This window comes from Tachypleus tridentatus, chromosome 13 (genome assembly GCF_004210375.1).
Source record: "Tachypleus tridentatus isolate NWPU-2018 chromosome 13, ASM421037v1, whole genome shotgun sequence".
Taxonomy (NCBI): Eukaryota; Metazoa; Arthropoda; class Merostomata; order Xiphosura; family Limulidae; genus Tachypleus; species Tachypleus tridentatus.
In genome coordinates this window covers 8,066,624-8,083,587 of record NC_134837.1, presented here as the reverse complement: position 1 = coordinate 8,083,587, position 16,964 = coordinate 8,066,624, and the positions used below count along the sequence as shown (strand labels likewise).

Genomic DNA, 16,964 nt, shown 5'->3' with positions numbered 1-16,964 from the left:
GGTATAACAACAACTTTAATAATGTTCTTCTACTGATATTGTTATTAGCTTTCAAACAGCAAAACACATGCAAAATATTTTAGTGTAATGGTATGTGAAAAGGTCGCTTTCACAAAACAATAGACGTTTCTTTTATAACAAGATGTTTTTTTTTAGTTTTCATTTTCATTGCCATAATTTATGCACGCACATAAACACATTCCTCTAATGATAGGTACAACACAATAACAACAGTGATATAGAAAACTTTATCCCTAACAATACATGCCGTTCATGGTTAATATTTCTGCACGTATTACATAGTTCTTTCGTAATGTCTACAGTACTCGAAACACAGTCTGAATAGAAATCCGATAGCATGATGAAATTTCCTTTTCTTTCTTCAACCAACACTATATAACAAGCGACAGTCGTTAATATCAACATAATACCAACAGAATGAAGAATAGAGCTCTTCTCGCTGCTTTTATTTTTTTGTCCTGCTGTATTTGTTACGGTGGATCACTGCTCAATTTTATATTTTGTGGTAAGTACGAATCATCTTTGGGCAGTTCTAATGATGGTCTTTGTTGATTAAGCGGATCTATATCTATGCATTAGATACATTGTTATTATATGTGATAATGTACCCAGAATATTTTCTTAGAGACAGTTCTCGTAAAAATAAACGAGAACTTATTGCAGCTAAAATTATGATTACAGAATGACACTTTCACTGTTTACAGTTCTTGTTGTTAATATCAATGGAACTTTCAAGGTGTAAATTCCTTGTTGTTGATAACTGCCATGTTTACAGGGTGACAGTTCTGTTGATTTTGTCATTGTCGTTTTCACAGTGTACAGTTCTGTTGTTAATGGATGTTTCACAATATACAGTTCTTGTTATTAATAACCTATACTTCCACAGTCACTTATAAATTATTGCTTAGTCTAATAAGAAGTTATGGACGATTTTATTCAGATTTAGTCTCGATTACAACCACCTTACTTTCACAGTCTACAGTTCTGTTGTTAATATCCATAGTGATTTGTCAGTTCCTTATAAGTAATTGATTATTCTAATAAACCACTACTAATAAGTTAATTTCGAGTTAACCTCCACCATAACCATCTTCTAGTTATCCAGTCAACAGTTGCTTGTCAAGGGTTATTTGTAGTTGCTATCCTTCAGTCAAGAACACCTTTCAAAACGTATTAAAATTACAACTATTTACTTGTAAGAAAGCTACATGATTTCTATTTACTTAAACAGTTCATTTATTAATACAAAGTATATTTCTTAATTACACAACAAGAACAGATAGAGCGATCCATAACTAGAATAATATTTTATCTTTACCCAACTTATGCTCTTACTATACACACACATGAGCATTAATATAATAACCTTCAGGACTTATCCCAGAATGCTTGTTTTACCCAATTCATCGAATTAGGCTCTTGAACTGGAGTACTTGACGTGAGACTGTTGTCACAAACGTTTTAAACCTAAATATTTAATCCTATCAATTCATCGTCAAAACTGTCTTTTCCACTGTTCTCGGGTAATGTGTTATTAATTAATACAACAGAAAACAACAAGACAAATGTATGCGAGATCAAGATAAAATACTCATATAACAGTAATACTCATATTAGTTTGTTTATTTCTTTTGAATTTCGTGTAAAGTTACATAAGAGCTATCTAATTTAGGGGCGTAAGACTAGAAACAAGGCAGCTGTTTGTCAGTACTCACCGCCAGCTCTTGTACTAATCGTTTACCAAATATAGTAATGTTTGTTGCCACATTAAAACGCCAAACTGCTAAAAGGGCGAGCATGGTCAGTGAGACAGAGTTTAGAACCTCCAACCCTCATATTACCTGAACTCCATTGATAAGAACCCCTGCTTTCTTCCATTAAGCCACTTTTCTATACGATTACATAGTTTATCCCCCACAATAATAGAGTCAAGTTTATTCCAAAACCTTTAATATGACACTTTGTCAAATGCTTTCTTGGAATCTACATTCATCAAACCAACACCATTATTCTTGTCTATGATAAATAAGCAGTGAAAATTTCAAACATGGAACTCTACCTACATAAACCATATTTTACAACATCAACTGTTATGGTGTGAACGGCAATGGATACAGCGAAAGTGTGCTTGGAGTAATTTCATCGTTCATTCTTCTAATACACGAACATTTATAAAGGACTAAATAAAGAATACAATGTTTAATAATTTAAAAATAATAGGTTTAACACCAATATTTTGTAAAAAAAGTACAATTACAAATTTGCTATGTTTCAGATCAGAATGTTGCAGAAGAAACAAGAATGGCGCGTTACGAATGCATTCTGAACAATTCGTCTCTGACTGAAGTGAGTATAATATTACTATTTCTTTGGTTTGGTTTATTATGAATTTTGAGCAAAGCTACACGAAGGCTACCTTCGCTGTGCGTACTAAATATAGCAGTTGCAGATTATAGGTAAGGCAGCTAGTAAACACTGCAACACGACTGTCCTGATTATATTTATACTATAACATGCATGTAGTGATGATATTTGTACTATATTATGTTGATAGTTACTATAGCAGTACTTCAGTGCTTTTGTTGTGGTTATACAAATGTATTGTTATCCAAGTGACGAATAATTGAATACTGTTGTTGTATAAATGTATTATATTTTGTTTCTTATATATTTTTGTCACGGATCAAGAAAGACTGTATTAATGCGGTATTATACATAATGAATACACGTATTGTATTATTGTATAAAATTTGTTGAATTCTCTTCTGAAATCATTATTTAGCACGATTATATACAGGTAATTATACTTAATATAAAACAATTCATTTTGTATCATAATTTATATACATATATTTGAATATGTAAGCGTGAAAAATAGAATATTTCCAGAATTGTTTTATTAAAGACATCCATGTCTATTTCTCAGATTATATGACATTTTATCTTGCAAAATATCAAATATCATACATATTTTTTACGTATTTGTTGCAAATCTCTTACAGCGCCATAACTATAACAAATAAGTCATCCTTTATTGTTCATGACACTGTTTATTTCTGTTTATACGTCAGAGAAACGCTATAGAACGATGCCAGAACCAGACCGCTCCGAGTTTTTCAAATGCAGAATTTCTAAACATAATCTGTAACAACGTGACTACCAGATTCCAGGTAAATCTACACATACGAATTAACAGATTATTTTCAAGTCAGTGTTTATCTAAGCATTTCCAGTTTTGTTTTAAGTGTATTTTCCAAAATAATTTCAAAATTTTCTCTTCTCTGAATAAGCGTTCTAATAACACGCTGTTTGTTTATTATTTACCAAGAAAGTTTCAAGCACTGTTGATAAAAATTTCAACAGGAACAATTGTAGTAACTTTGTGTGAATAACTTATTATGAATATTTTCATTTAGTTTATAGTTTGTATCAGTAGCTAGTGTTTCTAGTGGTGCAAATTGTTCTATAAACGTTTTTTTTTATCTTATATAAATCAATCTTATGCCCCAGGCAACTCAGAACTTTAGTTTCGAGTAACATAGATCAACAAAGCTTGGTGAATGATAGCAAGTATCGGTCAGTGAAAGTTTGTACATATCTCTAATTTTGAAAAACATGCTGGTGTAGTTTAAATTCGAACACACTCACTTTCATAACCTTTTATTCCCAAGGAAAATTGGAGGTTACTCAACGTTACAGGTAAATTCAGAATTATGTTTCACGAAAGTAGATCGTACAATGATTATAATGTCACTGAAAATCGTTTATAAGTATATATTAACACAAATAAATTTATGATAAAGATGTTTAATGTAACCGATTAAATAAAAGAAAACGAGAGATATTTTAAACAAAAAACTGACCCTTCTTCTTGATTTTTTTATTTCAGTTTGAAATTTGTGTAGGAAATGGACCGGTAAGTGTTTTAAATCATTTTTATGTTGCATAAAGCATTAAAGACGTATTAACACAAAGTTCATAATAATATTTCATAATCTATGGGATGATAGAATGGTTTAATGATTTGATTCTGTTTATATTTGAAAAGTTTTCCAATTTAGTTTTATATATCAGTGCTCAGTTTTAAAGGTGTTGTTATTTCCGTAATATGTTAAACGTATTTTCGTATCAAGTAAATTATATAAATCAATATAATTTCTAAACATTAAATCAACAGATTCGGCAAAGAGAATCTCCATTTTCCTTCCTGAACAGACTTAGAGCTTACAGGGAAAGTAGAAATATTGATATAACTGTCCTCTTGGTAAGTTTATTTTATTGTATTATTTTATTATATATTATATATCTATATAGAGAGAATATTAATACTTTGAATTACGGAAAATAAAACAAAATGTTAGTTTATTATGACCAAAAACAAAAATAAACGCTGCTATTATTAACTATTGACTCTGAACTGTAATAAACATGTCAAAATAAATCATATAATAACGATGGTTAATATATTTCATTATATTTTTTGTTCTGGTTATAATTATCTAATTTCTCAACTTTATTTGAACGATTTTTATACAAAAGTAAACGTCATAAATTGTATTTCGTTTTTGTCTTGTAATTTTATCTCTATAATAATTTATCAATTGACTTATAAAAATGTATACATTTGTTGTTGTTTTTAAGATAATGCCTACACTTTATATAACAATGTATATGTAAGTGTTCTTGATTGTTGTTTTTGTTTCTACAAATAACTTTGTTTTAACAAACGTCTCAATATTATATTTTCTATTTCTTCAATGAAGAACTGTTTAAAGCAGAATCTATGAACCGCTTACTCTAGCTTCAAGACTGATGGTAAGAAACAACTGTTTAATACAGATATAATAATCGTATTGTTCTTAATTCTATGTTTAAGAAATGTTTTGTAGCTTACTGTCGTAAAACCTAAAATGTTCTTCACAAACAAAGTGCAAATACTTACTTGTTTAATTTAAATTAAACTACCATTTGACGGCGACTAATTGGGGTTCTTTTTTTCACAATATTTATTTCCAGGTTAGCGGAATAAATGAATAACCCAGTCATTCTTTTAGGATAAAAACCAAAAACTTCCAATTTTCTTGTTAACATTAAATTTCTTTTATTCTATAGTAAAAATAAAAGAAGGAAGAACAATCTTTTTATATTATTCTTCTATATTATTAATCCGATGTTGTTTTTTTCTCACATTTTGTTTATCTGTTTTATTATCCAATAAATTATTTCAGCATCTTCAGTTTCTTTGTGCCTTGTTTAACTAGTTTGGTTTGTTTTGAATTTCTCGCGAAGATAAACGAAGACTATCTGCGCTAGTAGTCCCTAACTTAGCAATGTAAGACTACAGGAAAGGCAACTAGTCATCACATACCACCGACAACTCATGTTTGGTGTGATGGGGATTCAAACCTGCGACCCACGAATTACCCTTGTTTAACTGGTAGAGTACAAACATGGAACTTCTTGATATTCGTGGAATTTGGTGCATTGTTTTATGTCACAAAGAAGAATAGAGATACAGTCTCTGAATTTTTGTATTTTTACGCTGCCTTTCCTAAAAATACTTAAAATTAAATTCGTACTTATTAGTCAAATTTCATAGTACAAATAATAATAATAATAAATTATAAAAAAACTTATAACAATATTAGTATTGAAATGTTGAGTAACCGGAAGAGGGCGTTCTTCAATATGAAGTTTGTACATCAGCAACATCAAACCATTATTGGGTTGTTCCTTATTCAAAAAAAAAAAAATCTCTTTAAACGTATTTGTTTAGTTAATATTAAGAACAGGATCCAGTTTGAAGAGTTGTTATAGTACGTTCGTTATTCAATTCCTATTAAATACATCTGCAGCATCCATGATACAAGTCAAGTGTTCCAGAAAACGGATTATGGAAACTCGCTCATGTAAACTGTAAAAATAAAATCTGTATCCATTATAAAAACCCTAAAGGGGTGAAAGTTGTATCCAGATATTAAATATCTACGTGATTACAGTTATCCATTTCATGAGCATGTTATCCCGATCTGTGCTACGAACAAAATGGTTTAAATCAAGTGATGGTGTGAAAAGTGAAAGAAAAAAGTAACATTGCTTCTTTGTTTTCTTTTCTTTGCACTATGGCTGTTCGTACTTAACAATGGAACACGTACTGAAAAGAAATAACAATTCAGGACAAGTTCGGTTTTGAAAAAAATATCCGTTATATCTGTATTTAGTTACTCAGAATCTCGCATATGTTTCTGCTTCAAAACTAGAGTAACGTTTTATTGATTAACATGTAAAATAGAGTAACAAATACGTCTGCGCGACTTACCACATTACTGGAATGATAAATCGGTCTATGTTGTTATTAAGCACAAATAGCTATATGAGCTCTGGCCACCACGAGTATAGAAACCATGTTTCTCGCAGTGCAGCTTATAAAATACATAAAATTCTTTATGTATGTATATGTTCGTTTCTATTTGTCTGTCTGCATATCAGCTGGGTCGCTCGAGGGTTTAATTCGAACTATTAAATTTATGGTTCACTTTGGTCGTAAATTAACTCGATTTTCAGTAACCAGAGCTCGGATGTGGCCTAGAGCTTTTGTGGTTGATATAAAAAATGCTTTTTTGTGGGGAATGTGGGTGCGCTATAAGAATGACAGTCAAATCCCTCTATTTGGTCACACATTAGTGGCCCAAGAACAGAAGATGAGCATCTGATGTCTAGCTACTTTCACTTTTGTCTATCCTTTCAAAACTATGAACACCTGAATTCCCTTTGTATAGCGTTACACATACATTTTAAAACATGTAAAACCAATTAGAAAGAAACGTTTATTTAATCCTCAGGTTCTCACTACTTGACAAATTCATGAAAGCGAACAGTATCTCATATATAATGATGTTAATAATTAGGAACAAATTGAGGTTTAACAAATATTTTCCATAAAACAGACAATACGAACAATCTTTACATAGTGTACCTTGTGAAACGATTTTGTGAAGACGTATGTAACTATGCCCACTACAATTCGTGTTCCTGATAGAAGTATTTACACATAATATATGTGTCTATTAACACTTTTTATGGCGTTTCTAGTGAAGAATTCTGTGAGAATGTTTGTAACTACACACTTGGAAATTGTTGTCGTTCATGTAGGTGGACCTCTTTTAATGTACAAGAAACAAAAGTCGTATTATTGTAATAATCCTTGGGATGTATAAATAAAATATTTTCGAAACCTCAACCTTATTATTTGAAGTGACACGTGGTGTTTATAGTCCGGTATATTTATGTCTACATTGAGCACATTATGACCTATAATTTGGACGGATCATTTTAAACGGCACGAAAATGTTTAGTGAGCAAGCATACACTGAGCACCTAACTATTTCCTGGTTGTAAGTATCGATTCGTCGGTCGCTGTGTTAAACAGGGAATATTTCAAAGCATAATGTAAAGTAATATTCGAGTTTATTAAGTTTTAATGTGTTTTTTTTCTGCTTTAAAAATATTTATGACATAAATCAGTGTCTTATACTTTTAATTTTACCATTTCCATCTGAGATTAAAAATTAAATATGGTCTTAAAAGTTGTTGTGAATTACTATCAATACTAGAAATAAAACTGTTCTGCTTAATCAATGATGACGAGAAAACGTACTTCTAGGAAAAAATATATATGTAAAAACGGCTGGTTTGGATTGAGAAAATTGTTATGTAGAGGAGCAAACCTGACGATGACCAAAAAAGGTCGAAAGGTTGTTCGCTCCTGTACATAAAACTTTTCTCAACTCAAACCAGCCGTTTTTACATATATATTGTTCTGTTCAATATTATGTTCTTTTTGTGGTGACAATAAAATTTCATGTTTGTACAACCGAAGAAAACTATCTTTGTATTGTGGGCTTAATTACTGAATTCTATACGGTCCAATACTGATATTTAATACTGATAAAAAATTATACATTCTACATTAACATTTCACAAATCCTTCTGTTTACCACACGTTGTTCAAGACAGCTTACAGCTTTTGCAAAAGATACCTAAATACAACATCACTTTCAAGCTAACTATTAGGTAGCACATATCCTTACATAGTGTCAGCCAGGCTTTGGCATTTATATCAGAAAAACAAACAAACATATTTTTACTATACTTTTGTATAAAAATTGAAATAGACACAAATACATATTCTGACACATGTTGTGTAACGTTAGCGGTATGGCTAATTTGCATATTAGAAATAAAGGTAACTTCAAAGAAATGTCTCATTTTCTTGAAAACTTCTACAAACATGACTGCATTCTCCTGAATGTGGGTCCAGACTTTAAAGATATATGACTAATTAGTCTGAACTAAGGAAATCTCTAGAAACTTATTCAAAATAAATTGTGATAGTTGTTGAAGTTTAAGAGTTAAACATTCTAACTTAAGCATTGAAACAATTCATTGAATCATTTTTAAAGCCGAAAACTCACTTGAATAATTAACACATCCTATCTGTAATGTAACGGTGATTAACATGTTAAAAGTAAATAAAACACTTAATCAGAGTTGATTAGCCGTCGTTAAATACAATAAGATTTTCTTTCATTTAACAAAGATAATAAACAGAATATAATTAAAATCAAAACACTGCTAGCTATAGAAAATGTTACAAATTTCAATTTTAATTGAATCTGATAAACATTATGAGAATGAAAATTAAACATATTTACTTACCAGAAGTTAGAAAAATTCATACTCAGAACCTATCACACGTATTGTTTCTAATTAACAGCACACGGGTGTAAACAAAACTGTCTTACGAAAAGAAGATTGTACAAAATTGTTGATAGTAGATGTTACGTTTTACGATTTCTAATAGTCGGAAAGTTTAATCCCAATTTAGAACTTAACTAAATCTGGATATGTGTGAAATCTATGATATGTTCTTAACATAAATATATTTTGATATATTACATACATACATACACTTTGCTTGACACGAATACTTGGTTGACGTACGGTTTCTCCTAATGTTCTTGCAGAAATAGTATCGACTGGAGATTGAAATGTGCGAAATCTATAAACGTTTCTGGTCAAATATTTGTAGTTTTCCAATTAAATCATTTATAAACATATGTTAAACTGAAACAAAGATATGGAAATAGTATTAAATCCGTTTTTATTATGGGTGTTAGTTGATTGTGCAAGACTACTAGGTGTGTCAAGGTAACGTTTGCGAGACTATAACATAGGTTATGCACGTGACGTCGATCATGCCCTGGACCAGTTTTGTTTGTCCCGCCATATTGGATGTAAGAACAAATTAGTGAAATAACAGTGACCCTGGCAGTGAAATGCTCAGAACAGCATCATGTAATAATGCCAATTGGTTTTGTTGTTGTTGGTTGAACAAAGTACACGACTTACCTTTGGCCATCTTTGCTCCTGTCTCCATGTTGTATAATGTGACTGCTGCACATGAGTAATATTATCATGTTCCTGTTATACACGTGCAATGTGAAGTCAAGTCCTGACCTTTCAGTTGATCTACAACCCATAGAATGGACTGTCGGTCATTTGTAGTTACAAACATATTCGTTATGTATTAAAAGTATTCTCTTTCAGGTAATGAAAATATAATGAATATCGGTCTATCTGCTGCGTCTAAGGAGGGGAATCGAAACTCTAGTTTTAGCGATGTAAATCTGAAAATGTATCGCTGTCTCACCAGAGGACGTCATAAACATTAATACCAGAAACACCGAAATTTCAAACAACAATACAACAATACAAAGACATTATTGAATACAATAAATTTAGTACTTTATACTTTCAATACATGGTTGTATTTAAATTTGACAAATGGCCCGGCATAGCTAGGTGGTTAAGGCACTCAACCTCTAATTCAAAGTTCGCGGGTGCAAATCTTCGTCACACCAAACATGCTCGCCCTTTCATCCGTGTGAGCGTTATAACGGAACAGTCAATTCCACTATTCGTTGATAAAAGAGTAACCCAAACGTTGGTGGTATGTGGTGATAACTAGTTGCCTTTCATCTAATCTTGCACTGCTAAATTAAGAATGGCTAGCGCAAATAGCCCTTGTGTAGCTTTGTGCGAAATTCAAAACAAACCAAAATTGACAAATGTAAATATATTTTGGGATTGATCAAGAACTATTGTAACGAAAATATTTCAGACAAAATGTTTACCAACTGTTTAAAGAATTCAATATTTAGTTGTTTTTTTTACATTTTTTTTTTCCATAGAGCATGCTTACAATTTTGATAAAATTTTGTGGCAAATGACATATGTATGATTTGAGTTATGCATATTATATAAATAATCTGAACACGTGAATAAAATCCGAATGAATTTCTTCTGTTGCACCTGTGAAGTATTTTTCAAATAAAGAAAACAACTAAAGCTTAAATGGAAGCAAGCTATTACGTGATAACAATAACATAGCGCTATTGTGTAGCACTTTCATTGCATTAAAAAGTTTCACTAAGTAAAAAACAGGTAAAGTGATTTTGAATGGAAAATCTTATATGTAATCCGGACTTCTCAAACATAGGCCTTCCTAACGATATGAGATTTATAACATATGATTAAAAATTTGCGAGAAACGTTTCAGGCAGACAGATAGTTAAATACAAGCGTGCTTTTATATAATTAATCTAAGATAATTTAAAGCTGTTATTTATGTTATTTTTTAATTAGAGTTCCTGCGTAATTAATTTCAAGGCTGATTCACCAGAAATAATCAATTATCCAAATAGAAATGCCTTATATCGGTGAATTTCAAAGACTGTCACATGTAAGAGGATATGTACTGTAATTGCTGAGAGACAATGATAAGTATTACAAATGTAACATGTAAGTAATTAAGTCACCCATAAATCAATAAAATCAGCTACAAAACACGAAAGTTAAAGCACGTGTTCCACATGGTCGGTCAGTCAGCTGATGCTTAAAAATCATCCCTGTATCACAGTATAGGACATAGATGGCAGCAGTTACGCAAGATTAGCGATTATTTCGAGAAGAGAATATTCTCGCATGTTGGAGTTGAAGAGAACTTTTCTGTGGTGCCCGTAGGGTAAATCCCGATTTCACACTCAGTGGATATAATTGTTTTTTCGGATATATCCAAACTATGTAACAAAAATATTTAAACCGACTGTCATACTTTATTTTGTAATATCAAGTATTTATTAATAATTAATCATTATTTTTCACTAATTTCAAATGATACACAGCAATAAGCCCTTTTATCTTATCTCTGGATTTACAGAATGATATACAAATGATGACAAAAGTTACTTTAGATGAAACACAAAATCACACATTGCTGGAAGTAAAGTACAGTTTGCAAGAAATTACGACTTGTGATGAAACTTTGGATCAGTTAGAGACCTTAACCACACAGTTTGAAATTCTTACTGTTGTCCAAGGTGATTTTAACGTTGTTCAAAAAGAAGTAAAAAACAGTTGTTCACATGGAACGCTGGCATGTTAATCATAATAAAGTTATACAGTTCTTGGCAACTTCTGAATAAAAAATGTATTTTAGAACGACTAGTATGGGTATTAACATTTTTATTGAAAATTAGAGACCAACGTTTCGACCTTCCTAGGTCATCTTCAGGTTTACAAAGAGAGAGTTTGCGACTGACCGTTGCCGGGCACGTGTCTTAGACAAGTTTTTTGGAAATTCAGGAACTTTAATGAATAATTTTATCTTATTGTTTCTTGTGGTTTTTAAACTGATTTTCTCTGAGAGACAAATTATACTGTGACCACATGCAAGAATCACATTATGGGTGGTAAACCAGACTAAAGTCATATTATTTTAATAATCATTATGATCTTTACATAAAAATATCATCACTAAACCCAACCTTATTATTTAAAGTGACACCTGACTGTTTGTAGTCCGGTATATTTATTTATACACTTGGCGCATTATCATTTATAAATTTCAATGGATCATTCCATGCGACCCAGGAAAATGTGTAGTGAGCTGAGCACTTAACTATTTCGTAGTTAAAAATAAGGAATCGTTAGTCTCTGTATCAAGCAATGAAAGTTTCAATATATTAAGTGATACTCAATTTTATTAAGTTTTAATGTCTTTTTTCTTTTTTCTTAAAAAATATTTATAACATAGTTACCTGTATCTGTTTCATGTACAAACTCCAAGTTGATCAGTGTCCAATCTTACCACGTTTCCACCTGAGTTTAAATCTTAAATATCGTCTAAAAATATATTGTGAATTGTCAACACCTCAAACAAAACTTGTGTTCAATATTATATTGTTGTCACTAAGACTATAACATTCAATGTATATATCAGCGAAAAAGACTATCCGTGTATTGTGAGCTTAATTACTAAACTGTATAAATCCAATTCTGATATTTAATATCGATAGAAAAATATATATTCTGATAATAATATATCGCAATCCTTCTGCCGAGAGAATCGTAAATTACCAGTGAAGTTGGTAAACAAACTTATATCATGTTTATCACACATTGTTTCAAGGTACCTTACACTTGGTCAGTACACCCTGCCTTTAGACTTAAAAGTCTGTACCAGCAGGGGACATCTTCATCCTATGCTTTTTGTATGAATCATTTTTAAACCTGAAAATGTACTTGGGTAATAAAGACAAACTATCTAAGGCTGATTATCAAGTTAAAAGTAAATAAAACACTTAATCAGAGCTGATTGGCTGTCGTTAAATACAATAACAATTTCTTTCATTCCACAAAGATAGTAAGCAGAATGTAATTAAAATAAAAACACTGCCACCTATTAAAAATGTTACAAATTTTAGTAAAGAAATTCACAAACAAAACCCATCAAACTTTTAATTTCTAATTAAACAGCACGCGGGAGTAAATATAACTGTTTTACAAAAAGAAGATTTTAAATAACTTGTTTATAGTTACGTTACATAGTACAGGTGTTACGTATTAAGATTTCAAATGGCCGAAAACACGCAATTCTAAATATATATTTAACTGAAACAAATATCAGTATTAAAAAAATGCATAATAGTAAATCCCTTACAAAGGTAACAGTTGTTCAAAAATGGTAAGATATTTACTTCATCTTCTGTAATCTGTGGATCACAGGTTCCAGTCCTGTCACCAAACAGAACAATGGTCTATAAAGGTACCTCTCGTCTATTAACATTTATTTCCATCCATTATTTAATGATAGCCTCTCATTATAATATTACTTATGTAATAGTGTGTAATACACTAGGAAATAACATTTTCATACTTTATGTTTATTTGTAGTGGTAGCAGCATTACATATTTCAAAATCTTTTTTTCGTCACTGGGTACTTAAGTTACACATGAAAGGAGTTCCACTTTGGACAGAAAAATGTGTATGTTTAGTTATAGAAAACCCGTTTCTGACTGTCTTCTATGTCCACCTAGAGGAGTCAAACCACTGAATTAAGTTAGAAGTCCTAAGTCTTACAGCTATCCCACCGGCAGATGTACAATAAAAGAAACCCCTACTTCCAGACCTGACTAGGGACTTGCTATATCGTTATTGCAATTTTAAGCAAAAAAACAGCTTATATGCATTCAAATTATATACATATATTTAAATTTAAATTGTAAAGTTAGCTTCAGGGTTAAACATTTCTATACAAACATTGCTTTATAAGAATAAAAAACCACCAAACTGACTTTGTATGACCTATATTTAGGTTATAGCAAAAAGACCAGAATTATTACTAGTAGAAAAATGTTGCTGTTATTTCACAACGGATTTGAATATATTTATGCCGAACATGACACAAACATGTTTTTATTACTTAAGAAATAATTTTTGTATTTTATTTGAAATTATTGAAACATAAATATGTACGAAAACATAAAAAAAATATTTTGTCAGCAAAGCAGCAGTGACATAACTTTTTATTATTTGCCACAATAATCAGAACACCAGGTTTTCTCCAAATCACTGATTACCAGGTTTCTTTGTCTAACATAAAATATAAATAATGGATTAAAAATAATTTGATCGTTCACTTGGCACATCTAGTGTGTTTAGAATTTGGCGTCATCTATTGTCATCTACAAAATTAAATACTGATTTCAGAATTTGTCAAAATTTAAGTAGGGTACTTTCACTACAACGTTTATTTTGATATTATGCATGTTAATTTGAAAATACAGTTAACGGTTTAAGTGAAAAAAAGAAATAAAATGTCAATAGGATAAGCCAAAAGTCTATTAACCTAACAACTACTTAGTTTCTTGTTTGGGTTCAAGTTGAGGGATTCTCCAAAATGTTGTTTATTGTTTCTTCCGCTAGGTGATATTGCGGTATACTGAAGGGTTTATTTATATTAGAAATATGACTAATTTTACAAGTATGAAATAACACACAATATTATCAATCACCTGCCCTACTAGTTTTATTAGTCAGTTTGTTAAAGTATAAAATATTAATATAATACAGCTAGTCAATTAGAATTGGGTTCGTTCTCTTTGTTTGTTCTAGATTGACTGTAGAGTTGCAAAGTCATACTTAAACAATGTTGGCTGCGTGATTTTCAACATAATAAACTGTCACTCTCTCAAAACAGTAATTTTATTATAAAGGCAATAAGACAAAGTCACCGATAATTAATTTATTTAACGAGCAGAGTGAGAAGGTAATTGTAAAATGGTTAGGTGAAAGCCGTGGTTTTGTATTGCAAAGACGAACTTTCTAGACTGTTTGTTTCAGAAAATGAAACAATACAGTAAAAAATACAGTAAATAAAGTGAATTAACATTTGTACAATCAAACAAATTATAACTTTGGATTAGAATGAAGTATGTAAAAGTTCACTTCTAGTAAGGACGGAGTTAACATGTAATTACGTCTTTTAGTAAAGAAAATATTATTTCTTATTTTATATATTTCTAGAGAAAAGGTCAGTGAGTTCAACCTTTCTGGGGATACTTTGAGCAGAAGTTTAAAATAATTATACAAAGGTTATTTACTTTTAGTTGTAGGACCAGTAACAGCAGTAGTTCAAAATAATTACACAAGAGGGATATTATTTTATTTGATTATAAACACAGCCAGATATTAATAATGCCTGTAAAATATTCAGTTTAGTTTTCACCATATAATTTATTTTTGCCTACTTATTGATTGGTTATGTGGATTCAGAGACAACGTGTAAGTAAACAACATCAAAACTTGATTGTTAATTGACACAAATACAATGCTATAAAACAAGTAGCACATTACTTTAGAACAAAAATAATATATCACTAAATACCATAGAATATGAAACATTCTAACTATTAGAATGTTAAATGCATGACTTACAGATTGTGAAAAAAAAAAAGTTTTAATTTACATTTCCTTAAGTCCATTAAAAGTGAATCAAACAAATTTTTTTTGTAATGTATTTTTATATTTACAGCATCTTACTCGGTCGGTCCGTGGTGTCCAAATTATCTGTAACGAGATGTTTAGTCAGTTTCTGATGAGTAATCGAAATTTAGAAATCTGACCTACTTGTGTAAGTGTATGGTATGTAATCGTTTTTCTTTTATTTCTAATCTATCATGTTAACATTCACAGGACACAAAAATACATTATAATAAAATTTCTCGCACTTTGAGTTACCGTTTATTCTTACTGTTTTTCGAAGCACAAAATTATTATTATTAGATAAGATTTGACAAATTAAAAGAAGAATTTAGAATAAACTGCTATAATCATGTGAATTATCAAACAAAAGTATCTAAACCTAAAGTGTGTTGACATGTATAGTGTTTAAACTGTTAACTTTATTACAAGATATTAATAATTATAACAAAGTTAACGCATAAAAGCCAAGTAGCCTAAACCTACATTACTTCGCTAAAACAAAAATGTTGCACACGTTTTCCATTTAACGTAAGCGATTAACGCGACGTCAATATTCCCTGTGTGATCATGTGCTTTATTGCTTAAGGTGATGAAATCTGAACCGTATATTTTTGACCTGTTGAACAGGTCTTACCGAAAAGTTCTAAATCACAATAATCTCATTATGACTCTGGTTATTTTGTACTAATTCTGACTGAACAGGATACTGAAACTTTAAACTAAAAATAAGAGATTGTTTCCCTCACTAGAGTTAAAAAATTCAAAACACATTAAATAAATAAACGTTTGAAACTGGCAGTTGTCCTCCAAATAACGAAGACTTTTGATGTATTGTTTGTTTTGGAATTTTGCATAAAGCTACTCGAGGGCTATCTGCGCTAGCCGTCCCAAATTTAGCAGTGTAAGACTAGAGGGAAGGCAGCTAGTCATCACCACCCACCGCCAACTCTCGGGCTACTCTTTTACTAACGAATAGTGGGATTGACCGTCATATTATAACGCCCTCACGGCTGAAAGGGCGAGCATGTTTGGCGCGACTGTGATGCGAACCCGCGACCCTCGGATTACGAGTCGCACGCATAAACACACTTGGCCATGCCGGGCCGCTTTTGATGTAGAAACAATTACTTTACAAATTGTTTTAAAACAGTCCGTTTCCTTCGTGTTCATTATGAGTCAGAGTTTTTGTTTCTAAACACACGCATATACATACTGTAAAATATAATTATCAAATTAAGATGCAGTATTAAGATAGTGAACATCGACTGAATTGTTAATAAGAGTTAATTAAGGTTTTGCATTGATAGTATTATAACGTCATTTCTAAGAATATTGAATTATTATAGTACTTTAATCGCATCATAATGTCATTTTCAGTAATAGTGAGTTATCACTTAACATTAATTGCATCATAACATCATTTTTAGTAATATGTTCATTCTTAGAGCAGTGAGGTCGTTATAACGTTATGGTCAATCCCACTATTCCTTGGTAAAAGAGTATCCCAGTGGGTGGTGATGAAACGTTGCCATCGATATAGTGTTACACAGCTAAA

At 30.9% G+C, this 16,964-nt stretch overlaps 1 protein-coding gene across 1 annotated transcript; it reads left to right on the top strand.

The window, feature by feature from the left end:
* The first annotated feature begins 438 nt into the window (after positions 1-438).
* Positions 439-6,219, top strand: LOC143237093 (uncharacterized). Its single transcript, XM_076475961.1, has 7 exons — positions 439-526; positions 2,297-2,367; positions 3,093-3,191; positions 3,911-3,937; positions 4,199-4,285; positions 4,785-4,836; positions 5,038-6,219. Exons 1-6 carry the CDS (start codon positions 439-441, stop codon positions 4,806-4,808), a joined length of 396 nt encoding a protein of 131 aa, XP_076332076.1. The 3' UTR covers positions 4,809-4,836; positions 5,038-6,219.
* The last annotated feature ends 10,745 nt before the right edge of the window (positions 6,220-16,964 follow it).

What these genes read in the sequence shown, in the direction of transcription:
- LOC143237093 (XM_076475961.1), top strand. Translation starts at nt 439, where the DNA reads ATGAAGAATAGAGCTCTTCTCGCTGCTTTTATTTTTTTGTCCTGCTGT. An exon ending in GCTCAATTTTATATTTTGTG is followed by an intron (nt 527 to 2,296) that starts GTAAGTACGAAT and finishes GCTATGTTTCAG; the next exon opens with ATCAGAATGTTGCAGAAGAA. An exon ending in TTTGTGTAGGAAATGGACCG is followed by an intron (nt 3,938 to 4,198) that starts GTAAGTGTTTTA and finishes TTAAATCAACAG; the next exon opens with ATTCGGCAAAGAGAATCTCC.